General features: G+C 41.5%; 1 protein-coding gene across 2 annotated transcripts in view; it reads right to left on the reverse strand.

Annotated features, from left to right (window-relative positions):
• Positions 1–26,135, reverse strand: part of Pdcd6ip (programmed cell death 6 interacting protein) — a 60,100-nt gene that overhangs the window by 3,521 nt on the left and 30,444 nt on the right. For both annotated transcript variants that reach the window (XM_052722673.1, XM_052722666.1), the window contains exons 8-17: positions 20,915–21,137; positions 20,045–20,168; positions 16,408–16,585; positions 12,875–12,986; positions 11,916–12,085; positions 7,404–7,652; positions 5,585–5,719; positions 4,400–4,494; positions 1,776–1,899; positions 691–875 (exon numbers count right to left, since the gene is read on the reverse strand). In XM_052722673.1, the coding sequence (XP_052578633.1) occupies positions 691–875; positions 1,776–1,899; positions 4,400–4,494; positions 5,585–5,719; positions 7,404–7,652; positions 11,916–12,085; positions 12,875–12,986; positions 16,408–16,585; positions 20,045–20,168; positions 20,915–21,137 (1,595 nt within the window). The remainder of the gene's footprint in view (positions 1–690; positions 876–1,775; positions 1,900–4,399; positions 4,495–5,584; positions 5,720–7,403; positions 7,653–11,915; positions 12,086–12,874; positions 12,987–16,407; positions 16,586–20,044; positions 20,169–20,914; positions 21,138–26,135) is intronic.

The following is a 26,135-nucleotide window of genomic DNA, read 5'->3' on the forward strand; positions in this document are numbered from 1 at the left end:
GAGCTTTTCATTCTTCTAGGGAAGAGGAGCGAGACAAAGGACCTATTTCAAGAGAAAAAGCATCCCTACCATTAATTAAGTCAAAGATTATCATACTTTTAATACTGCCCAGAAAATACTAATGTTGAATCGCAACTACTAAAGGAAGAATAAAAACATTCATTTGAATGAAGCAATCTAGTTCTCTGAATATGCTCCTGTTCAGGGCTGGAGAGATGGCTCACTGGTTAAGAACACTGGCTGCTCTTCCAGAGGATCTGGGTTTAGCTCCCACCACCACAAAAATAAGTAAATAAACAAACAAATAAATAGACATTCCCACAAAGAAGGCTAACCTTCAAACACATCACATAACTGTCTAAATTTCTAGCTGTCAGTTTACTGGATAGTGAGAATTCTAAGTACAAGCACAGAAACAAGGCCTTCGGATCTTAGCTTCACATAAATAAAGGCAGCCAAGGGACATGTAATGAATTTCACACAGAAAAGATATGAAATGAAAGATGCAAAAAATAAAAACTGTTCAGCTACTCAAATAAGCAATTATAACATGATTTTAATTTCTGGGCAAGTTGACAACATGGCTAATTCATGAGATCTGTGTTCAGAGAAGGGACGAGCCTGTCTTTAAAGATTAATCACAACTAGAAATCAGTCAATTCTTGGTGACACAGGGTGTCACTGCCTTACCCAGGATACCCTGGATAGGTAGGATACGGTGGTCCCTGAGCCTGTGGAGGGGGAGCAGAGCCAGGGGTCTGTGGCGGTGCTGGTGAAGCAGTCCCTGCCCCTGTGGGAGCAGCAGCAGCAGGAAGGACTCGGTTTGCAGGAAGCACAGGAGGTGGAGGCCGGGCTGGAGGCTGGGGCTTCGCAGGCTGAAAGAGAAGACAAGCAATGATACAGAATGTGCAGTGTGGCTCTCAGTGCTGACTACAATGGGGGGAGCACAGGTCTCCTGACTATGCAACCAAATATCCCTTTGACTCCCACTCTTAAGTATTGGCTGACTAGTCTAGAATGTGGCTGAAAGTTGCTCTCCGACTTCTGAAGAGCCACTGCTCTTCCTGGTGCTGACATCTAGTCACACGCTATCTCCACCAACACTCTGACACATTACTGGACCTACTATCAGGCCCCAAATTCTTTTTACAAACGCTTTAAACCTGTGAAAACTTCTAAAGCACACAATTGCACGAGTAGTGATGAAACTGAGCAGCTGTTAACCTATGCAATCGTTCCGATGGCCTGCAGAAGCATCCGAAGCCGCCAGTTTCACAGAGCCAGCCCTCCAGACATCAACCCTCACCGTGTCACCAAAACAATCAGGCTGCTCCTCCCCAGGACTGGTGACTATCCACTCCAGATCCAAGACTCCCTACTCCCCGGAAAGAAAGGTCTCCTGCAGCTGCTTTTGTGAACAAATCAAAGTTCATATGCCACAGAGATAGTAATGAATTGTTCATTCTCATCTACAACTCCCTCCCGTCTTCCCATGTATTTTAGAAAACAGGAGTCTCATAATCTGCATCTCATGCTCTAGGTTTGTTCAGCCACTTCTGAAGACATGTATCTTTTTCCATCATTGTCTTCATTTGGGGGGAAAGTCCATTCTAAAGATGTTGTTTCACTCAGGTTAAACATTTTTGGGGGTGAGAATTTATGAGTTGGAAGCCATAAGAAGGCTGAACCCCTGACCAGAGGTGGGGACCACCAGTCCACTGTAGCCTCCAGAGCTGGCCAGCTGCAGGAATGCAGCAGGGGCCCCGCCTACTCACCGGCATGGTTCTCGGAGCTGGAGTTGGAGGAGCTGTCGCGTGCCCCCCAGCTGGGGAGGACTGATATGCTGGAGGAGGGATGGAAGGAGCGCTGGGCTCTCTGGCAATGCTCTGCTGCAGATCCCTTGTGGAAGACAGGGTGTTAAGGATGACACCATGAAAACACCTATAAGATCTTACTTCTTGGGGTTGGGGATTTAGCTCAGTGGTAGAGCGCTTGCCTAGCAAGCACAAGGCCCTGGGTTCAGTCCTCAGCTCCAAAAAAATAAAAAAACAAAAAATAAATAAATTTAAAAAAAAAATCTTACTTCTTTTGCTTTTCTTCACATAATAAGCAAAAGTGCCTCCAAAAAAATGACAGTATTCTAGAACACGCTCCTATTCTTGCCTAGAAACTGAATCTTTATACTGTAGCAAAACAAAGCTGAAATATGACTCTACTTCTAAAACCCAGCAAAGGATAGGTTTTTTTCAGACATCTTAGTTATAACTTGAATAAGGAATGTCTTAACCAGGCAAGCAGCCTTAGAAGATTGCTTCTTATTTAATAAGAGCTAATTACAAAACAAAAACCAGGAGCACAATTGTCAGAGAACCACAACCCACTCAGACACTAGGCTAGCATCTCAACCCGAGTACGACATCGGTGTCCACACAAAACAGACCCCAGCACCAGGGAGGGAGAGGCAGAAGATCACAAGTTTGGGGTCAGGCCTAGCTGTGTATCAAAAGCCTGTCTCAAACAAACAACAAGGTGATAAAAATAAGATATGCTAATAATGCAAATAATTATGTAAATTTCTAGAACAATTTTTTTAACCTGTTACTTAAAGATATGTAGCACTGAGCTATTGTATGTTAAAAACTAATGTAATAATCTGTCACTACAGTGATCTGTCACTAGGATAAACTCACAGAAGATATATTATTGAAAAGACATCAAAACACAGACATGTTAAGAGACATACATAAAGTCTCTTCAAATAGCAAATTAGAATTAACTTCACAAGTCTCATTAAACCCTAGGGTCCACACACTCCAGTGACACATGATGGCCATCAGCCTCTCAGGGCTCAATAAGTATCTACACCAGGACCAGTGGTCATGAAGTCACAATTAGTCACCTTTATTACACAGCCACCCCTCATATCTGCCACCCATACCTGGTAGAAGATAAATACTATCTTCATTAAAAGAAAAAGATGTTAGGACTTAATGTAAGTAAATACTGCTTACAAATGGAGACATTTTAGTCAATATTAATATTCTAAAGGTCACACTGTGAAAGATCTAAAATATACGCATATACTATAAAGCCTTAGCATAAGACTTTTCCTTTAATAAACTCCAATAATTAACATATTCATGGGCAAATGAGAATTTCCTACACTTACTAATGATATAAATCAAAGCTATTAAGTCACAGCTCAATAATGTAAAACAGCAAAAGTAAAATGCCACAATCGCTATGCCCACCACCAACTACTACTGACACAGTGTTTTAACATCACTTGTGAAAGGACACCACCGACTACCACTGACACGGTGTTTTACATCACTTGTGAAAGGAGAATGAAGTACAAGTGAAAGCATTCAATTCTTCCAAATGTTCTGCCTTTGATTAAAAGATTTCAATTAACTGTGAAATTGTGAAATTTGCAGGCAAATAGTCGTAATTGGATAAAATTGCACTGATTGAAGTCACCCAGATTGAGAAAGACCAATGTTGGGCATGTTCTCACTCTAGATCCATGTGTTTACTTGGAGTACCTGTACAAGCCAGAAAACTAGAAAGGGGGGGGGGGGCGGATCTTAAGGGAGGTAGGGCTAATAGAACACAGGTGGCCTGAAGGAGGAAGGGGAATAAGGAGGGAGATCTAAGTAGGGAGGACAACGGAGGGTGAGGCAGAGGAGGGGTTGGGGAGATGGATTACTAAACACTAAGGATATCTGAAAGAGCCATCCAGAAACATACAATTTTACAAGCTTCCTAAATATATATAGATATATGTAGATGTATATCCATATATGGTTGCATATATATATATATGTGTGTGTGTGTGTGTGTGTATATGTGTAACTATATATATATGTGTATGTTGTGTGTGAGTGTGCATGTGTGTGTACACATATGTGAAGGTTTAATTGGGGTTACCCTACACAGGGATAGATAGTGTTCCTCACAGAAGTCACAGATTACCAAATAAAAAGTCTAGTGCCGGGTGTGGGCTATCTCCCCTTAAGGGGTTAGTCGAAGGTTGCCAAATTCTGTCCCCTTGCTCACGAGATAAACACGGGTCAGCTTCTCCCACACTGCTCACTACGTCAGTCCTCTATTACAGGCCCAGCTTTCTCCGAGGCTCTGCAGAAGGGACCGTGCTATCTTCTGAACTGTTCACCTCCTCCCCAGAGTGGAACACTCCTGAGCTGTTTCACTGGGGCCCCACTGTACTTCTACATCTTGAGTTCCTGCCCCTTCATTCTTTCATGCTAGATCAAGTAGCCCTATGACTCTGTGAAATACGCAGAAAAGAGAAGGGGAATTCCTGCATCAGCACCACCCAGTTCACCCCAAACGTAAGAAAGTGGCTTTAAGTACACTCGGATGCACAAAACAAACTCACTTCAAGAGCTCGTCTCTCTCTGTCTTCCGTGCAAACACGATGTCACTGCATTTGTTCTGGAACCTGACCAAGATTTCAGTCAGCTCGTTGTAAAACTATAAGCAAAGAGCAAATACAAGTACTAAGTAAAAGCAATTTTAACCCAGGGAAAAATACATTCTAACAATAATTTATCAATGATGCTGAGACTAGAAGCTGCAATCATTCACATGAGACACAGTCATACTCTCAATTGAGTAACTTAGTACTAAATATGACCTAAGATTGGTAAGAAAAATAAAACTAATCAGATCATGATCACAGAATACTGGCACTAAATATTAAATGGCTGTATGTTACAGGTTTTATAACTGTGAACATATTCCCAATCCCTATACAAAAACCAACTATTAAGTGATGACTCTAAATCTATTGTCATGCCGAGTTAAACCTGTACACTAACTATAAAAATGCAGGTGTCACTGTAGATAATACCCAAGGCTCTCTGGAGAATTCCTCGGCTTATCTACTTGAACAAAGCATTGAGTCCTAATGAATGGCATCATACTTTCCCCTCATACCACGGCTTTACAGTGCTGTCTATTCAAAGGACTGCCAAGAATAAATACTGCATCTCATCAAGGTAACTTTATTCAGTTACCATTATGGAGCTAAGAACCAGAAGGAACTCTGTATCTGGAAAACTTAAAAATCACTTCTCTCAAAAGCAAAACAATCAGAGGAAAATATATATATATATAAAATAAAGGCATTTCTCTACACCCTTTAAAGAACAAAGCAAGGGATGCACTTAGAACATATCTGAAAACTACTTTGATACTCTGGTAGGTCACAAGTCTGTCCTCATTACACCACCAACACAGGAGATCCAAGCCATGTATCCCCCTGCACCACAAATCAGTCCCAACTAGCCCTGAAGAAGATGTCATTGGTTTCTGATAGCTCTGATTCCTGCTACCTACAATGCCTAAGTTCCTCCTCCACATAATTTATTCTTCAAAGTTCCACCAAAATGGTGCTGCCTCTGCTGAGCATTCTCCCTCTGCAAGCTTGACAGAAGAAAAGGCAGTAAAACCAGCACATCAAATGCACAGTACTTGATCCAACTGGAAAAACCAACAGCATCCTAACTGTCCTTTCCCATCTGCACTTAGCAGCTCTTGTCTCTCTCATGTGCACGCATACCTTTGTGCCCTCCTTCAAGTTAGCCACAAGTTCAACAAAATTGTCATATGCAGTTGCCAAGTTCTTCAGAACTTCTTCTCTCAAGTTAGCTTCATTGTTAGACTGCTTCATTTTAGAAAATTCTTGGTGTGAGACCTTGGTAAAAGAAACAAAGTGTATATTTACTTATAAATTTAATTCAGCTTAAAATACTTAGAAATTTTCTTTCATTTATTAGGTACTGCATACACACGTATGCGTGTAGGTATGCATGTGCCATGGTACGTTATCCAGAAGTCAGAGGACAAATTTCAGGAGCTGGTTCTCTTTTTTCACAACATAGGTCCCAGGGATTGAACTCAGGTCATCAGGATTGGTGGCACACACCTTTATCCCCTGAGCCATCTTGACAGCCAATCAAAATATTTGTACTGGGGCCAGGTGTAGTGGTACACACCTTTAATCCCAACATTGGGGAGGCAGAGACAAGTAGATCTCTAAAAACACCAAGCCTGTCAGGGCTACATAAGTGAGACCGTCTCAAAGAACAAAAAATAAAACAACAAAAAATGGCCGGGCGGTGGTGGCGCACGCCTTTAATCCCAGCACTCGGGAGGCAGAGCCAGGCGGATCTCTGTGAGTTCGAGGCCAGCCTGGACTACCAAGTGAGTTCCAGGAAAGGCGCAAAGCTACACAGAGAAACCCTGTCTCGAAAAACCAAAAAAAAAAAAAAAAAAAAAAAAAAAAAAAAAAAAAAAACCAACAACAAAAAATGTATTGATCTCTTCTCCAATTAGGAAATTATGATTGCTGATATGCAAAATTACAAGGAATACCTGGAATTTGTTTGTGTCACACTGCTTTTTACTTTTTTCTTAAGTAAAAATGTCACAAATTCAATGATAGCAAAATATAATCAACAATGGGTACTAATTTCTATCATTCTATAACATAAAAAGCACACAGATGAGAAATGATTATTTTAGAATACTTTTACCGCTATAGAATTCTGCATATTCACTGATAAAACAGCAATGTCTCAAGTTTTATACATAGCTAAAGTCTATTATGTATTGGCCAGAAAATTCTGCTGGCATTAATGATTCCCACTAATTCTGATTCTTCCTAGAAATGATTTGGAAAACATGTGTCTGAAGGCCTTCTAAGCAGCACAGAGCACCCTAGCCAGAGAAGCAGCTTTGCTTCTAGCACTGGGATTGAACCTGGGACCTCACACATACAAGGTGAATGTGACCAATGGACATTGTCAGCCATTAAGAGTGCACTGCTCTAAATCTTAACCCCAGTGTAGTGGGTAGCTGTTCCAGCTTTAACCTGGAAGTACTACCCCTAGTACTACCCCCTGTCACGCCTACCTATGACCTGCCTCTGAGCTGGGCTGAAATGGGAGCCCTTAAGACCCGAGATCTGGATGTGCCAGCTCTCTTAGTTCCTGGTGATCCTGGATGCTGGATGATAGACTGGGCTGAGTTCTCCAGAGAACACCTCTGGACTGCACTTCACCTCTCCCGGATCCTGTAACCAATCCCTTTACTTGCTGTAAGTTACCCCAAATTAAACCTCCCTTTTAACTACATGGAGTTGCCTTAATAAATCCCCGAATACCCCAGCACTCTCGAAGGCAACACACAGGATGCCAAGTTTGAGATCCACCTGTGTCACATAGTGACAGTGAGTTCCATTCCAACCTGGCTGGAAAGATCCTTTATTTTTGCCAACTATGCAGATATACCACGTTCTCCTCTGTGAATTCTTCGTTTTCCCATTCTCCAATGGCCATAGGTCTGGCACAAACCTCCTATTAAACATATAAATGTACCTGTATGTTTTTTAAAAGTCCCTCCTGCTTCTTGAGAGACTCTTGGACTTTAGCTGTTAGACCGCCATAGATCCGATCCAACTCAGTGACAGAAAGAGCCTCTTCATTTATCACGCCATCCTGGGCCAGGGCTGTCAAAAACTTGCTTGTCATGTCAAAATTCACTGACTTCAGGTCATTCTCAAGACCCTCTCTTTCCTTCTTTAGTTCATCAAGATTTGACAATAAGGATTTTAAGTCATTTACAACCTGAACAAAACACACACACGGTCGGTCAGTGGGAGGGCATCCCTAGGAACAAAGTTCAAGGCTGAGGAACACAACCCCTCTGCACTACCTCTTGGGAACTAAACATTTTTTATATATTCAAAATTCAAAACTTTAGTACTGGAAACAAATGGACCTATCAAAGTGAAACAATTACAAAAAAGAAAATATTTCAAACTAGGTTTGATGTTGCATGCCTTAATCCCAACATTGGAAAGGCAGAGGCAAGCAGATAATTGAGTTTTAAGTAAGACCAGCCTGGACTTCATAATAAATTCAAGGGTACAAAGAGAGAGTCTGTCTCAAAAGAGAAAAAGAGGGAGAGAAGGAGAAAGGAGGAAGGGAGGGAGGGAGGGAGAAAGGAGGGAGGGAGGGAGGGAGGGAAGGAGGGAGGGAGGGAGAAAGGAGGGAGGGAGGGAGGGAGGGAGGGAGAAAGGAGGGAGGGAGGGAGGGAGGGAGGGAGGGAGGGAAGGAGGGAGGGAGGGAGGGAGAGACGATTAAATTTCAGGCTGGGAATACAGTTCATGATTGTCAGCTTGCCTAAAATGCATAAGACCCTGGATTCAATGCCCAGAACCACTGTTTCAAAGAAGGAAAGAAAATAGTATTTCAACCAGTAATCAGCATGACAGACTTAGTTACTGTATAACCAGCACAGGTGAGTTTCTGGAAAGCTGTATCTTCTCACTTTCAAAATGAGAATTGTAGTGGGTAGCCATTCCAGCTTTGATCTGGAAGTTCCAACCCCCACTGAGGCTTTGGTAACTGTCACGCCTACAACGCGGGGCCGAGAGAGGACCCTGAAGACCTGAGATCCGGATGTGCCAGCTCTCTTGGTTCCCAGACCCTGGATGCTGGAGGTAGACCGAGCAGAGTTCTCCAGAGAACACCGCCGGACTGCGCTTCACCTTTCCCAGACCCTGTAGCCTATCCCTTCACTTGTGAGTTACCCGACAAAATAAACCTCCCTTTTAACTACATGGAATTGCCTTAATAATTTCACCAATAGAGAACAGTGCCTATTTCAGGACCATTGTAAAGATCAAGGTGATCCATATGAAGTGTTCAACATGATTCTCTGCATAGACAGAGCCCACTACACATGCACTGCTACCTAGCCCCTGAGTTTTTATAGTACAACTGCAAACCTTGGGTACACTTTGAACTACATAGAGGCTTAGAAATCTAAGCATTCAGACAGATTTAAAAAAAAAATGTGAAACAGATTAGGAATTAAACTCTCGTTTATTTAGTGAATTTAAGGTGCCTCTTTAATTAGGTGTCATATTTTTTACTAGACCAGGTGCAGTAGGGCGTGTAAGTTTAAAATACTGGAAAAATATTATACACTGGGAGGGTTGAGGAGATGGCTCATGGTAAGTATTAGGGCCTGAGTTTGGATCCCCACAACACACCTCTGGTACACGGTGATAAGCCTTCCCAGTACTTGTAGATAAACATTCTCTAATTAAAGATCTAGAGAAAGAACTAGAGAGATGACTTAGAAATTAAGAGCACTTGTCACTCTGCCACAGTACTTGAGTTCAGTGTCCAGCACCTTCATGGGGTGCCTCCAGGACCCTGCCTTGTTGGAGTTCCTGTCCGGACTTCCTTCAGTGATGAGCAGCAATGTGGAAGTGTAAGCCAAGTAAACCCTTCTCCTCCCCAACTTGCTTTCTGGTCATGGTGTTTCATTACAGCAACAGAAACTCTAACTAAGACACCTCATTGGTTCCTTGTTGATAAAGTTATACGGCTGTTGTCTTTTGGTTTCCCTTTCAATGGAAAAGCAAAAATGTTTTTTTGCAAAATAAAAAAAATAAATAAAATGGTTTTTGCTAAGCAAAATCAGAATTAAAGCAAAATCTGAATTAGTTAAGCCTTTGTTACCATTTTATTAATTTGTATTAACAGACACTTCTTGTTAATCTTTAATGCAATCACACATGGGGATAAAGTCTTTTATAATCAACACTAAATTACTATATTGAAGCTGGATTTCCTGACAGAGGTGGCCAGAAAATGTTCAGCACTGTGTTTATGCACAATGAGCTTCTGTTACAATCTTCATGTGGGTTTTTTTTTGTTTGTTTTTGTTTTTTCGAGACAGGGTTTCTCCGTGTAGCTTTGCGCCTCTCCTGGAACTCACTTGGTAGCCCAGGCTGGCCTCGAACTCACAGAGATCCACCTGGCTCTGCCTCCCGAGTGCTGGGATTAAAGGCGTGTGCCACCACCGCCCGGCACAATCTTCATGTATTATCAAAGCTGTTTCAAACTGTTGTCATCAAAGTTGATGATACTTTACCCAGGGCGTTTGTGATTAAAAACAGCCATTTGAAAGCCTGGCATGGTGGTGCTTGCCTAGGCAGAGTGGACCTCCATGAGTTCAAAGTCAACCTGGTCTATACAGTGAGATCCTGGCCAGCCAGGCTATATGAGACTGTGTCTTAAATATTTTGTTTCTTGTTCTTTTTTTTTTTTGGCTCTTTTTCATTCGTTTGTTTGTTTTGTCCTATTCCAATTTGTTCCTGTCTTATTTTAGTATTATTCCTTAGATGCCTGTTTGTTTTCTGAAGAGAGACAGAAAGCATGTGGATCTGGATGGATAGGGAGGTAATCCGGGGATACAGCTCAATGGTAGAATGCCTGTATAATATGCAGCAGGCCCTAGGTTTAACCCTCAGCACTAGAGGGCAGGGGTATGGGATCTGTTGTTCCCTGGGGCTACACTCCTGTTTAGATCCCTTGCTCTTCAAACACTTATGTTCTGACCACATCCAGGCACGTAGCTGATACTCCTGGTCAGTCAGTCCTGCAGATCTGCATCCCTTAGACATGCAGCTCTGCAGCCCTCTCTGCTGTCGGAGTGCTGCCCAGCAGCTGTTCTGCTCTCCATGTCCTCTACCACTTCTAAAAACACTCAGGCTAACTCAGCCCTGGATGGACTTGTTCTCACAGTGTGCCGACTTCCCAAGCAGACTCTCAAACCAGGTGCCCCACACTACTGAAATGTAAGAACCCCGTCTAAATCTCAACAACTCCTTATGCTTTTACTACTGAGTTTATAAACTTCTAATCTATCATTGTCATCTTTGTACATGACTAGTGTCCACACTGGAGCATAAATTGAGATAAATAAGGGCTATCTATGATTCATTTGCTAATTTTTCAAAGTACTTAACATAATATCTCACAGTGAGTCTTGCTAGAATATATAAAATTATTCTATACAAAGAAATAAAGAACAGTATCAACCACTTTAGAAATTTACTATCCCAGGAAATGCATCTTTTTCAATACAGTGTCTGTTTCTTGCCCAGGCTTATTTCCTACGCACCAGGAAGCATCTATCCTATACCATTACACCACTCCACCTTACAGTGGCCACCACTGGATACGCCTGCACTTTCTCTCCTCTTTAGCACTTCCCTAACCAGAGGCTCTGTGGGTTTTCTCTTTCCTGCCATCTTTAGAAATATCATCATGGGGGCTAGAGAGATGACTCAGTGGTTAAGAGCACTGGCTGATATTCCAGAAGAACCAGGTTCAATTCCCAGCACCCACATGGCAGCTCCAATTCCAGAGGATCTAGCACCTTCACAGACATACATGCAGGCAAAACACCAATGCATATAAAATAAAAAAAATTAATTAATCTTTAAAAAAAATATCATTGTGATGCTGTCCATTTACTAATATGCATACCTCGACCAATTTTCCCTTCAAACCAGCCCCAATTAGAATATGATGAAAAGCAGAAGAAAATCACAAGAAACAAAGAAATTGTAGTTAGAAGGCTACCCATCTTTTGCACTCCAAGGGAAGTTTCTATTCTTTCCAAGCCTCCCTCTTTATTAGAAACTAAGTTAAATACTGTTATCATATGAAGTACCTAGAACTTAGTACTCAGCTCACAAAAGGAACTCAACAAATGAAAATAGCAGGATGTTCATCAATAATTCAACACCATACAATGTATATAGTACTAGTTTAGGCACAACAACCCTATTTACTTCGACATGTGTATATGTGTCTGTATGTGAGCACACACGATTGTGTGGTTCTTGGAATCAAACCCAAAGCCTGGTGCAGGCTAAGCAAGTGTTCCACCATGAAGTTACACCTCAAGCCTCATTCTTCACTGTTCAAAAGGTAACAAGAAGACACTGGCAGGTCATTATACACAGCAGCTTGAACAGCATTCCAAACACACAGGACCACCCAGAGCAAGTTCTACCTTCTCACCTCACTGCCCTGCATGGTCTTTGCTGGATTAGCAGAGGGGATGGCGGCATTCAGCTCAGGTTCCGGCTTACACAGAAGTGCGATGGTGTCGCGGTGGGACTGGTAACGCTCTTTCACATTTCCATCTGCTTGCACAGCTTTATCTAAAACTGCTCTGAATTTGGATCCCTCTGGGGAAAAGAGTTTGCAGAACTCAGCTGACTGTATTTTAAAGCCCTGGCCCTCAGCTTGACCTCCCCCTCCCCCTCTCTAGGCCCTAGTTCACTAGACAGTAGACCTCACCTCCTACAGATCTGGGCAATTTTGGTTTCGGAAAAAAGACAAAATTACTTATGGAGCTGGGGGGCACAGTAATTTGTTGTCACTGGGTTAACATTTGCCAAGTGAAAGAAAACTGATATTTGTCTAGTTTCTTTCTACAACTCGTGAGTACAGAAAGAAATCATTCACATCAAAACAGGGTACAACTCATGAAAAAGTACATCTCTCTCAGGATAATCTCACTTCAAAGAAAAGTAGATCCATTTGAAAAATCTATCAAAGATGAAGCTTCTAGCTAAAATGAAGATACTATTTATTGTAAACAAAATGTTAATAATCGAATTCTTAAAGAGCACAATTTATTTCAAAGTGGCTGTTAAGGTTCATTTTCTTACCCACCTAGGATTCACTAAGTCAAAAAGGAATGGCAAGACCATACATATCACTTCATGCGTGTTTTTAAAATACACGTGGAGCTTGGAAAAGCTTGAGGCTCACAAAACCAGGAGTTCTCCCACTTCACAGGGAACCTAGATGAGCTTCCTTACTGCTTTGTCTTTGTTAATCCGGGGGAAATACCTGCATTTTCACTAGTCATACAAAGTCCAGTAAAAATGAATTTACAACTGAGTCTAATTTAAAGCACACATGGAAAAGTGAGAATCCCCTTGCACACAGGTCATGTGGGCCACTGTTACCTGCTCGTAGAGGCTTGTAGAGGTCACTGGATGCAGTCCTTTGCCAGCGCTCCTTAAATTTTCCTCTTAAGTCATTATCAGTTGCTTCTTCTTCATCCAGCAATCTTAGAGACTTAAAAAAGGGAAGCAAAAATCCTTGAGACATCATCACTAGCATTAAAAAAACAAAACAAAACAAAACAAAAAACCCTCAAACATTGTATTGTTGTTTATGGGGTCTGAGAGGGTTGGTTGTTTGGTTTGGTTTTCTGAGACAGTGTCTTGTTACAAAGCCCTGACCACCCTAATACTTGCTGGCCTTAAACCTACTACAATCCTGCCTTCATTTACTGAGTGTTGGAATTATAGGTGTAAGCCACCATGCCTGTTTTTGATCTGTTTTGACCATACTCAATAGAGACAACCAATGAGGTGGAAATATTTCAATACCACTAATTGACTGCTGTGTGAATTTTGTTTTGTTTGAAATGGTCTCAATATATAACCCAGACTGGCCTCAGATTTGTGATCCTCCTGCCTTCCAAGTGTTGACATTATTAGTACAAAAAGTGATACATTTTGTTGCAGAAATCTTGAGTAATAACATGACAGAATATTGATCTGGGGAGGTAGCTCAGTAGAAGAGTGCTTGCCTAACAGGTAAAAGGTGCTGGATTTTATTACCAGAGTCAGTCAGTCTGTCTCTGTCTCTGCTTCTCTCTCTCTCTCTCTCTCTCTCTCTCTCTCTCTCTCTCACACACACACACACACACACACACACACACACACACACACACACGGTGCTCCGTGGGTACAGTGCTTGCTTAGTCCAGTCTTCAGCACCATATAAAAACCAGGTACAGTGGCACACACCTGTAATTCCAGCACTCAGGACATGGAAACAGGAGGATTAGAAGTTCAAAGTCAACATTCTAGCATGGATGGGGAGGGTTGTGGTGGTTTGAACAAGAATGGTTCCCAAAGGCTTATATATTTGAATATTACAGTCATCAGGAAGTGGCACTATTTGAAAAGGATTAGGAGGTGTGGCCTTGGCCTTGGTGGAGGAAGTGTGTCACTGGGGGTGGACTTTGAGGTTTGAGGCCTCTGTCTGCTCTCTATGGATCAGGATGTAGCTCTCAACTACTGCTCTAGTGCTATGCATGCCATCATGCTCCCTGTCATGATGAGAATGGACTAACCCTCAGAAACTTCAAGCAAGCCCCTAATTAAATGCTTTCTTTCATAAGAGCTGCCTTAGTCATGATGTCTCTTCACAGCCACAGACCAGTGACTAAGACAGGAAGGAGCTCATGAGGCTCCACTCCTAGGTGAGAATCTACTCACAACTGGTAGCTGCTGGGGGAGGGAGGAGTATTTTTCCATCTGAGGCGTGGCCTCTGGTAGTTTGTCTAGGTGGATGACCTAACATTTATGTGCCTGCTAGCAGCACTAACTGGACTCAGTGCATGGAGGAGTGGGGGAGCAAGAGCCAGATAGGAGGGTGAAGTATGGGAGTGGTCTGAGAGGTTGGAAGGGGACTGGGTTGGGGTTTGACAGCATCAAGATACATTGTATACATGTATGAAACAGTCAAAGAATAAATTTTTTAAATTCTTTAAAAAAAAAAAAGCTGACAGGTGGTAATGGAACACGCCTTTAAATCCCAGCACTCAAGAAATAGAGACAGAAGGATCTCTGAGTTCAAGGACATCCTGATCTACAGAGTAAGTTCCAAAACAACCGAAGTTGCACAGAGAAACCCTGGCACGAAAAACAAAACAAAACAAAAAAATACTCAGTTGGAAAATGCTTGCCTAGCTTGCACAAAGGCCTATGTTCAATCTCATAAACTGGAAGTGGTGATGCACACCTGTACTAGCACTTGAGAGGAGTTGGGGGTATCAGGTTCAAGATCATCTTCAACTACTCCCAGGCCAGCCAAAATTATAGAAGACTATCTCAAACAAGAAATAAAGTAACAATCACATTTAAAAAACAAACAAACAAACAAAAAAAACTACTAAGTGTAAAAGTTGCCAGGAGTTTAATGCCTTTCTAGCAGCTCAGAAAGGACAAATCCTGCCTAGAAGAATTCAGTTGAAATCCAGAACTCAAAGAATCCTTAGGAGTAAAGCTACAGGGAACATGAATTCACAGTCAAAACTCATTCAACATTAAACACAATGTAATAGCATGTTCAGGTCATGGAACACAAGGACACAGTGTGAGGGGTGGGTGGGTGGGTGGGTGTGTGTGTGTGTGTGTGTGTGTGTGTGTGTGTGTGTGTGTGTGTGTTTGTGTGTGTGTGTGTGGGGTGTGTGTGTGTGTGTGTGTGTGTGTGTGTGTGTGTGTGTGTGTGACCTGAGTGACACTACTTCAATGTTCTCATTTCTTAGTTTAAGAAATGTACCACAGCCCCTAAGATCTTAACTCAGGAAAAGCTAGGTGAAGAAAATAACCATTCCTGTCACTATCAAGCTATAGTAAGTGTGATATTACAGCCAAATTATAACATAATAGTAAGCATGCCCTACAGGCTCAGCATGTCACTACTTCAACTTCACTTACCTTTGAAACAGTAAAGGGAGCTAAATAGTCTGACCCACAAGATTCATAAGTAAGCATTTAAGATCTCTGCCTATTCTTCAAAGAAATAAGGTAAACAAAAAATCCCCAAAAACCAACTGAAAAACCAAAATATTATGGATTAAAGCCCTAGTAAGAACACTAGGCTGGACCCATGTCTGAACCTACCTTCGACTGAGGAAAATAATGTTGCAATTAGTACCACAAAAGGAGACATACATAGATAAATATTTATAAAACATCTAACTCCCTTAGTGTAATTCTGTGTTCACTAAGAAACCTGGGGCTACAGCATAGTTGGTAAAGTGCATGCCTAGCATTGCAAAAACTGGATGTGATGGTGCACACTTGTAATCACAGAACTTGGGAGGTAGAGGCAGGAGGGTCAGAAGTTCAAGGTCATCCTTGGCTATACATAGGGAATTCAAGGTCAACCTGGAATATACAAGATCAATGTCTCAAAAACAACAAGAACAAAAACAAAAATCTGATATCTAATACAGAACCTGATGTCTATACACAAAAGAAATTACTAATTATGAAGTGTTATAAGTGAACAGCTTGATTCCCATAGTTTACTAGTATGCAACAGTCAATGGTCATAAGAATTTAGCTAATATGCATTTATTTTCTCCCAAGAAATGACTCATTCTTAGCCATACAGTGGTGGCACACACCTTTAATTCCAACACTCAGGAGGCAGAGGTAGGCAGAGCTCTGTAAGTTTGAGTCCAGCCTGGTCTACAGAGTGAGTTCCAGGACAGCCAGGACTACACAGAGAAATCCTGTCTTGAAAAACCAAAAAAGAAAAAAGACTCATTCTCATTCAACAGAATTCTTCTTGAGGCTAAAGGCAAGTAAGGTACAGAGACCTTGCGAGACCAGACACGAAGTACTACCCCTTGAAATCCAAGAGACACCAAGATGACAGTTTCTTCTTGAAAAGTCAATCTTTTCAAACATACCTCCTCTAAGATTTCTCTATTTCTTTGTAGTAACTCGGGGAGTTCTTTTATCAGCTGGTCAACAGTCTGGATGCCACCCTGCTCAATCACAGACATTGACTTGGTAAGTATAGACTGAGGTACAGTGTCTCCAGATACATCTTCAATTGCTGCTGGAAGGTTGAGGGAAGCCAATACCCTGCAAAATAAAAGACATTGTGTCATGTGTAAATCTACACTGCTTTAAAATAGCAGTCACTTATAGCCGCCCAAATCAACAATGGAATTAGCACTCCACAAGGATGACTCCTACTAAAAATAAGGAGGGGGAAATCAATGATTAATACAATTAAAATAATTAAAGAATAGATGTTGGGAGGGAAAGAGGAGATATGTTGACTAGGTGGGGGGAGCTAAAGGAAGGGTGTGGGGAATGGACACTACAAAGATTCATTGTACACCACTATAGAATTTTCAAGAATTGTAAAAATTAAAAAGAACTGAGATGTTTAAGGTCAGAGTTCAGAATTAAAAGACAAAAAGCAAGAAATCTGCTGGGCATAGTGGTACATTCCCTATTATAATTTTGCATCTATGCAAAAGATCAAAGAATACAGAAGATCAATTACAGACTCTCCCACATTCTGCATTTTTGTGGTACAATAACAGCTCTCTAGTCACTTTTCATTTACATGAAAAGGCAGAGAAATTCACACCTATTTACTATTCATGATGAAAAAAAAAGCAAATAAATCAAAGAACATGAGAAATAGAGGCAAGAGGATCAGGACATCAAGATTATCCTCAGCTACAGATGAAATCTGAGGCCAGACGGGGATACACCAGGTGATAGATAGATAGATAGATAGATACATACATACATACATACATACATACATACATACATCCTGTTAGCTTGCCCCACCCTATGCAGATAACACATAGATACATAGATAAAAACATAGATAGATACATAGATAGATAGATAGTAGGTAGGTAGGTGGGTAGGTAGATAGACAGGAGGGAGGGAACTAATACAAATGTTTCAACAACAACAAAAAAAGAGGCAAAATTCATGTAATCACAAATTGAAAGCATGAAAAGCCAAAATATGTAATCACAAATATCTGACAAAGGACTTGCATGTGGTGGTATTTTACTTGTACTGAAATGTGATTTTAACTGTATGTTAATAAATAAAGTTGCCTGGGGGTCAGAGCTATTAGAGCCATAGCAAGTGCGTGGCGGTGGTGGCTCACGCCTTTAAGGACCTGGAGGGCGGTACATACAGGCAGTGACGAGGCAGTCACATGTTTGGGTTTACAACCAATGAGAAGGCAGAACAACTAGAGTATATAAAGACATACACACAGGAAGTAGGTCCCTTTCGGAGAGCTCTCTTGGCTGAAGAGGATCCCTGAATCAGGAAGGGTGAGGCTCTTAGCTCTGACCTCTTGGCTTTCTTCTCTGAATCGGCTCTGTGTTTCTTATTTAATAAGACTGTTGGTTACATCTACACTTGCATCCAAAATACATGAAGAATTCTTTAAAGACAAGGATGATTAGGAGATAGCTCAGCTGTGAAGAATACTTGTTGGACTTGTAGAGGACCCAGCTGCCTTTACATTCACATGGCAGCTCACAATTATCCATAAAGGCAGTTCCAGGGGGTCTGACGCCCTCTTCTGTCCTCCGCTGGCACTGCACTCACATGGTACACATACATACATGCAGGCACATAAACATAATACATTAAATTTTTTTTTTCAGAGCTGAGGACTGAACCCAGGGCCTTGCGCTTGCTAGGCAAACACTCTACCACTGAGCTAAATCCCCAACCCTAAATAGATTTTTTTTTTAAAAGATGATTAAGAAGAAAAACTTGCCAGGCAGTGGTAGTGCACGCCTTTAATTCCAGCATTCAGGAGGCAGAGGCAGGCAGCTCTCTCTGAGTTTGAGGCCAGCCTGATCTACAAAAAGTGAGTTTCAGAATAGCCAGAGCTACCCAAAGAAATCTTGTCTCAAAAAAAACAAAAAAAAAGAAAAATCTAATTTGCATTTTCTTATTAAACTCATTTATGGAAAGAGAGACATGCACGTGGAGGTCAGAGGACAATCTGTAAGAGTCCCCTCTTGCCTTCTACCACATGGGTCTTAGGGATCAAATTCAAGTCATCAGACTTGAAGGTAAATGCCTTTAGCTATCTCACTGGTCCCAGGAAAACTTAAATTTTGAAAAGGCAATAAATGACTAAGAGTATAACACAGTGGTAGAAAATGGGCCTAACACATAAAAGGGTCTGGTTTTCATCCCAGGTACCCGCCATACCCTTACACATCCCTCTATAATTCTAAGCCAAAATAAACCCTTTACATTACTTTTTTTTTTTGTCAAAGTACTTTATAATAACAGAAAAGAAACTAAGACACTCCCTCAAGTAGTTCCCCCAGTATTTTGTCATAATGATAAAATACTCAGAGTATTATGGGTTGAATGGGATATGTCCTCCATGGGTTCATGGTTTTCAACACTTGGTCCCAAGCTGGTAGCTCTGTTTTGGAGGTTGTGGAACCTTAGATGATGGAGGAAGTGGATCACTGGAAGGCAAGCTATAGAGATAGCCCAGCTCTACTTCCTGCTGGTGCAACATGACCTGTTACCACAACCAGCTGCTCTTACCCAAAAGCCTTCCCTACCATGAACCTCCCAAATCATGAGGCAAAACAAAGTTATTCTCCCCAAGATGTTTCTTGCAGATACTGTATCACAGCAATGAGCAGAATGACCAATGCACACGGTATATGCAACATGCACTGTTAGTAGCCTGTATGGTACATAATGTGGCAAACTATGATGTACACAATGTTTGTACTACAGTGCTTACATTTATGGCAAACTGCACAGAGTGAACTTGACCTATAATGACACAGAACACATGAGAGTAGCCAGGAACTAATGACAGAGGGACTGAAGGGGAGGAGGCATGAGGACTGATTTAGGTTATATTCTCTTTGTAGTAGTTACATGGGTATATGCATTTACCAAACTGAATGAACTATACTTTAAATGAGTACATTTCATTATGTATAAATTAAACCTAATTTTTAACCCACTGAATATTTTCTTAATCTAATATAAAAATTGGTTTACAGTACCTAATGGTTTAAAGAGTCTTCTTATTACATGTATCTATTTTTGTTGAGTATGTGTGTGGACACTCACATGCCACAGTGCACATGTGGAGGTCAGAGGACAACTTGCAGGAGTTTCCCTCCACCATGTGGGTCCCAGAAACGGAACTGGGGTCAGAAGCCTTGGCAGCACGTACTTTTACCTGCTGAGCCATCTCATCAGACCCGAATCATGTATCTCAAAGGGCTCTTCTCTACTCGTCTTGCCTCAAATAAGTCTCTTGAAATACTAAAGAGTAGTCAAACAGCCTCACCTTTTTTCTGTAATTCCATTCCTTCCCACTCTAGTTCACCTAAGGCTTCTCAAGAAAATAACCAAAATAACAAGTGTTGGTGTATCTACGTCTGCTTGGGATTCATTTCCAAGCTCAGAAGACTAAAATACACTCATAAATTACTCAAAACACAAGTCAACAGCAAACTTAAGAACCTCTAAGTCAGCTTCCGAAGGCCAGGATCCACCTACCCATTTGCCAAGGTAGTAGCTTCTCTCATTTGAGCGATTGATCTGTTAACCAAGTCAGCTTTCCTCTGACCAAACACAGCCAGGGACTGCTGCACAGACACAGGGACCATCTTCTCAAACAAATCTAAAACAGAAGAGAAGGTCTAAATAAGGTATAGGGAACAGACTCCAACTACAGACATGACCATTCATTTTCTCTATAATGTCATAAGATCAGAAACTACATCATATTGAAAGCCATTGGTGAGCAGAATTCTAGATCACTGTACTGACGGACAGGAACAAAGAAAGCTTCCTCTCAAATCTTTGTTACCGTAAGTTTTTAAAGTCATCATATATGAGTGATCTTAGTGGCACCGCTCACTTGCTGATTAGACAGACTGCGTGGTCACAGTCCATCACTTCCTAGCTAGGTAGCCTTGGGAAACAGACTTGCTTTGAGCCTCAGCATCGCCACCAGTAGCAAAGACATCAATAGTTCCTGGACCACGGGTTGCTGTCAGAGACAAACTGAGTACATTTGTCAGTGCTTAGCAGTCACTGGCATACAGTTAACACGTTCTGTTTATTAAGTCAAAGTAAGTTAAATAATCACTCTTTCCCAGCAACTTAAATATTATGCAGGAGATCTGTTAGAAGCTATCAAATATTGCATATGACATATCTACACTATCAAAGGAAGGCTATGCAAATACCACAGTAGAAATATACTGGTTTAAAATAGACTCCAGGAATGGTGGCTCTTCACGGAAAATGGAAAATGAGTGGTTTTCAGGGTTGGTAAGGGGGAAAAAATAAGAAGCTGAGGGTGGGGGGTGGAAACTGGAGAAAATACAAACTGACTAAAGTACATCTAGAGAACAGACCTACCTGTGAACTTCTGGCTGATGGGTACATTGACTGGGGTGGGTTTCACCAGGGTGGCTTTGCCGATAGGATCCAGATCTTTAAGGTCTGGAACACGGTCATGATAAATGAAATCATTATCCTTCTTTGCTGCAGTAAGGGCACGGCTGATTTTGTCAGAAAAATCCTTCACATTGACATATTCATCATAGCGAGAGGCCACATTCTTAATCAGTTCTGCTGCGTGCTAAAAATAAACATTTATATATACAGTGTTTGTTTCTTTGAAAATGGAGGTTTTCTCTACCAAGCATTTTTAAACTCTCATGACTCCCAGTGCTGTGCTTGGCAGAATAACCTGGAAATTCCATGATAAAACATCTAATAATAAAAGAGGAAGAACAGACATCCCAGTAAATACATGAGTGAGCTGCATATAACTACAGTAAAAGAAAGCTGGGATCAATCAACATAACCTTACATTAATGAAGGCTGAGATGTTATTTCCACAAGCTACACAACTATTTACAGTAATTAAGAAGTACTGAATGCCTTTATGGGGCCCTAAGACGAGGGTCTTGAAACCACAGATATCAATGACCAGAGATACACTCCCTCCATGCCATTCACATGAGCAAAAACCACAAGACACCCTCTCAGTGAAAAAGTAGAACTCATCAAGAGTTACTCCGCAACACAGGAAATCAACCAATAAGGGAAAAAAGATGACACAAATATAAGGCTCAAATTCTAATGCAGATAGAATATTAAAAGAAAAGAATTGTCAGGCAGAAGTGGGGCATGGTGGCACAAGCCATTAATTCCAGCACTTGGGAGGCAGAGGCAGGTAGATCTCTATTAGTTTAAGGGCAGCCTGGTCTATGTAGTGAATTCCAGGACAGCCAGGGCTATGTAGAGGGACCCTGTCTCAAAACACCCCCCCCCAAAAAAAAAGAATTGCCAGGTGGTCTGGAGTGATGACTCAGTGGTTAAAAGCACTTAGTTGGTCTTGCAAAGAGCCTGGGTTAATTCCCAGCATGCACATGATAGTTCAAAACCATCATTAACTCCAGTTCCAAGGGGAATCCTGGTGACCATGGACAGTGCATGCACATGGTACACATACAAGCAGGCAAAACACTATACATAAAAATTTTTCAAAAAAATGACAGGCAGTAGTAGCGAACACCCTTAATCCCAGCACTTGGGAGGCAAAGCATTTGATAAAGACAGTTGTGTCATTGGGACAAACATCTTGCAAGGCCACAGTCAAAGACTTGGTCCTCAGCCCACAGTGCATGGAAGCTAATAGAAGCTTTAAGAAGTGTAGCCTCACAGGAGGTGTCAGGTCAATGGAGTCACCCATGAAGGAACACGGGACCCCAGTCTCTGTCTTGCTCTCTTTCGCAACACTTCCGTAGGGTGAAATGTTCTGCACACTGCACCAGGAGGTCCTGACTCATCACAGGACCAAATGCAATACAACCAACCCACCTCGAGCTGAGTCTCCAAGACGTGGCCCAGGAAGCTTTTACAAGCACTGCTGTAGGGTCAGAAAACTGACTGGCATGATGGTGTTTTCATTTTTTATTTGTGTGGGGGTCTTGTTTTTATTTTATTTTTGTTTTTGTTTTTTTGCATGCACATGGAAGTCCAAAGACAACAAAGGATTGGGAGTCAGGTCTTCCCGTCCACCACATGGACTCAGGTCATCAGGCTCAGCAGCAAGTGCCTTCACCACTGAGCACTGCATGCTGGCTTAGTGTTCCCTTTCTTTTCGCTCTGTTAATAAATACACAGTTTAGCCGGGCGGTGGTGGCGCATACCTTTATCCCAGCACTCGGGAGGCAGAGCCAGGCGGATCTCTGTGAGTTTGAGGCCAGCCTGGGCTACCAAGTGAGTTTCAGGAAAGGCGCAAAGCTACACAGAGAAACCCTGTCTTGAAAAACCATAAATAAATAAATGAATGAATGAATGAATGAATAAATAAATAAATAAATAAATACATACATACATACACAGTTCTTTAAACTTAATAAAAACTGTCACTCCCAAAGTTGGTATTATGTTTACTATGAACAGGTAACAGTCCTCAAAGCAGAAATCAAAAGCCACCAGTACCACCATGACCACGGGTATAAAGAAAGAACTTACTTACAGGAGGTATATTTATCTACCAGGAAAGCACAAGAGTTGCTAAACTGCATATCTAGGAAGTAGTAACTGAGAACAAATCCACACAGCACATACAGATTCACAACCCCTAATGTGAAGAAGCAACTGCAGAAATAAATCTGCTCTTACTAATAACATACAATATGTACACTATACCTTAAAACACCTAAGATCAATATAAAACTACAGAGAAACAAGAATTGACAAAACAAATATCATTATTGTAAACTAGGAAAAATATAAGCTTAACTACATGCAAATTAAATTTGATTTGTAAATTTACTAAACACTTCCTCAAACAGAAGCTTGATTTCAGGTATTCTAAAAGCACAGAAAAGTGGAATGCACAGGACATCATCCTTTCTGGGAACGGCTTAGATCAAATCAGAAACAATGTATGTGGTGATATTTTATTTGTATGTTAATAAATAAAGTTTGCCTGAAGATCAGAGGAAATAGCAAGCCATTTTAAGTAAACACAAAAGTCAGGCAGTGGTAGCACACACCCTTAATCGGACCACTTGGTGTTCAAGGCCATACTAGGGAACAGAGTCAAACGTGGTGACACACGCCTTTAATCCCAGTACCAACCATAGAGGCCTGAAGGTCTGTACAGATAGGCAGTGACAAGGAAGTGAGGTAGCTGGGCTAAGAGCCAATGCAAGAGCCGAACAGCAAGGCAATAAAGGCACAGGTAGACAGGAAGTAGCTCACTTTTTGGGAACTGCAGAGCTGGTGAGGTAAAGCTGGTTGGTGGTTCTCACTATTTCCCTGGTCTCTAAGGCTTTCACCCCTATACGTGGCTCCGTGTTTTTTATTTAATAAGACCGTTTAGAAATTCGTCTACAAACAAATACCACTGTAAAACAGATACCAGTCTAGACAAAAGCAAGATCAACTTAACAAGAAGCCATGGAAAAAAGATGGGATACTGAGGGGCCTAGTACTTAGTGCAAGAGTCAGGTTGCCCAGTCATAAGGGCAGGATTGAAACGGCCCAGGATGGATCAATCTCTGGAGCCATCTATCTGCCCACAAGGACACTGCTGCAGCACCTAAATGCTGGCACTCCAGCACCCAAAGCCACATCCTCTACGACAGTACTTAATGCTTAGTGAGTTTTAAAGTATGAAGATAGATGAGTCCAGAGCTCAGTGCTATGCTCCTTGCCCTCCACAGCCAGGTCATCAGCCACCACAGGGTGTAGGAACTGGGCAATCTCAGGACAGCAGGAGAACCTGAGTGAAGGCAGCTCTGTCCCACAGCAGACACTGTCCAATCCAAACTCAGCTGGACCACACAGCCAGCTAACACCTCTGCCCCACAGCTACCCTTGGGGCCCCACCTCAGAGGACACAGAAAGATATAACTCCAGCATGCTATCCATTTAGGGATTTGCCCATGTGCTTTCCTCTTTTTCACTTTTTTGGTAATATTTGACTTTTTTCAGAAAATATATTGAAAACATTCATGTTTTCATTTTTCTTTTTGGGGGTTTTGTTTTTTGTTTGTTTTGGGGTTTTTTTGGTTTTTGTTTGTTTGGTTGGTTGTTTTTTTTTTTGTTTTGGGTTTTTTTTTTTTTTTTTTGAGACAGGGTGTCTCTGTGTGATTTTGGGCTTGTCCTGGCTCTCACTCTGTATACCAGGCTGGCCTTGAACTCCTGGCTCTGCCTCCCGAGTGCTGGGATTAAAGGTGTGTGCCACCACCGCCAGGCAAGTCAAAGAATTTTTTAAGTATTTCTAAAAATGGGGCTGGAGGGATGGCTCAGAAGTTAAAAGCACTGCCTGCTCTTCCAGAGGAAGTGGGTTCAGTTCCCAGTACCCACATGGTGGCTTGCAACTGTAACTTCAGTTCCAGAGTGTCAGATGCCCTCTTCTGACTTTCAAAGGTACTGCACACACATGGTATACAGAAATGCATGCAGACAAAACACCCATATACATAAAGTAAATTAATTAAATTATTTTTAATAATCCATAACTTCAGAGGATACAACAAGGAGAGCAAGTAAAGAAATTAATTCACAACCTAGAAAAAAGTCAGCAACACAGGTGAGAAAGTCAAGACCACGAATGAGAAATCCAGTAAACTAAAACTGTTAGAAGCCAGGTGGTGGTGGTGCATACCTTTATTCCCAACACTCAAGAGGCAGAGGCAGATAGATCTCTGTGAGTTTCAGGACAGACTGGTCTACACAGTGAGTTCCAGGACAGCCAAGTCTACACAAAGAAACCCTGCCTCAAAAAATAAATAATAAACAAATAAATAAATGTATGTTAGAAAAAAATAATAAAAATAGAAATAAAATAATTCAATGAATCAAAGAAAACATCACCAACAGACCACACCAACAGAAGTTTGAGTGCTCCTTCACCATGCACAAGGCTACCTAGGGTCAATCTCCAGCATCAAATAACGAAGTGCACTGCTGTGATTCTAGCACTCAGGAGGAGGAGGTAAGAGCATCAGGAATTCAAAGTCAAAACCAGCCTCAGCTACTTTTTCAGACAGCTACACTGCCTCAAAAAAAAAAAAAAAAAAAAAGGGTAAGCCAGGAAGAAAGGATGATAATAGCTTATCTGTACTCTGAGCATTCAAGATCCCAGAAAATCCCAAGTTTGAAGCCAGTCTAGGCTACACAGAGAATCTTGTCTTGAAAACAAAACAGCAAATACAACCAACATAATGGATGCTTGTTGGCTCATACTTCTAATTTATGAGATTATTCATGACAGTTAAAATTTGACAGGGCATGGTGAAATAAACCTAGACCTCAGCACCCAAGAGGTTGGAGAAGGAAGATCAGGAGTGTGAAGCCATCCTGGTCACAAAGTGTGGTGGCTTGAAAGAAAATGGCACCCCCAAAGGGAGTGGCATTAATAGGAGGTGTGGCCTTGATGGGGAGGTGCAGTCTTGTTCGAATAGGTGTGGTCTTATTGCACCCACTGCATACCCACAGTGTAGAAGGAAAAGAACCACACAGTGAAAAGACCAGAGTGTATAACTCCACATCCTTCTCAAATTGTGGGGCTATGATCTCCAGTTTATAAGCCTACAACACAAGTTAAGCA

The sequence above is a fragment of the Peromyscus californicus genome, unplaced genomic scaffold (assembly GCF_007827085.1).
Source record: "Peromyscus californicus insignis strain IS unplaced genomic scaffold, ASM782708v3 Scaffold_11__1_contigs__length_118956290, whole genome shotgun sequence".
Taxonomy (NCBI): Eukaryota; Metazoa; Chordata; class Mammalia; order Rodentia; family Cricetidae; genus Peromyscus; species Peromyscus californicus.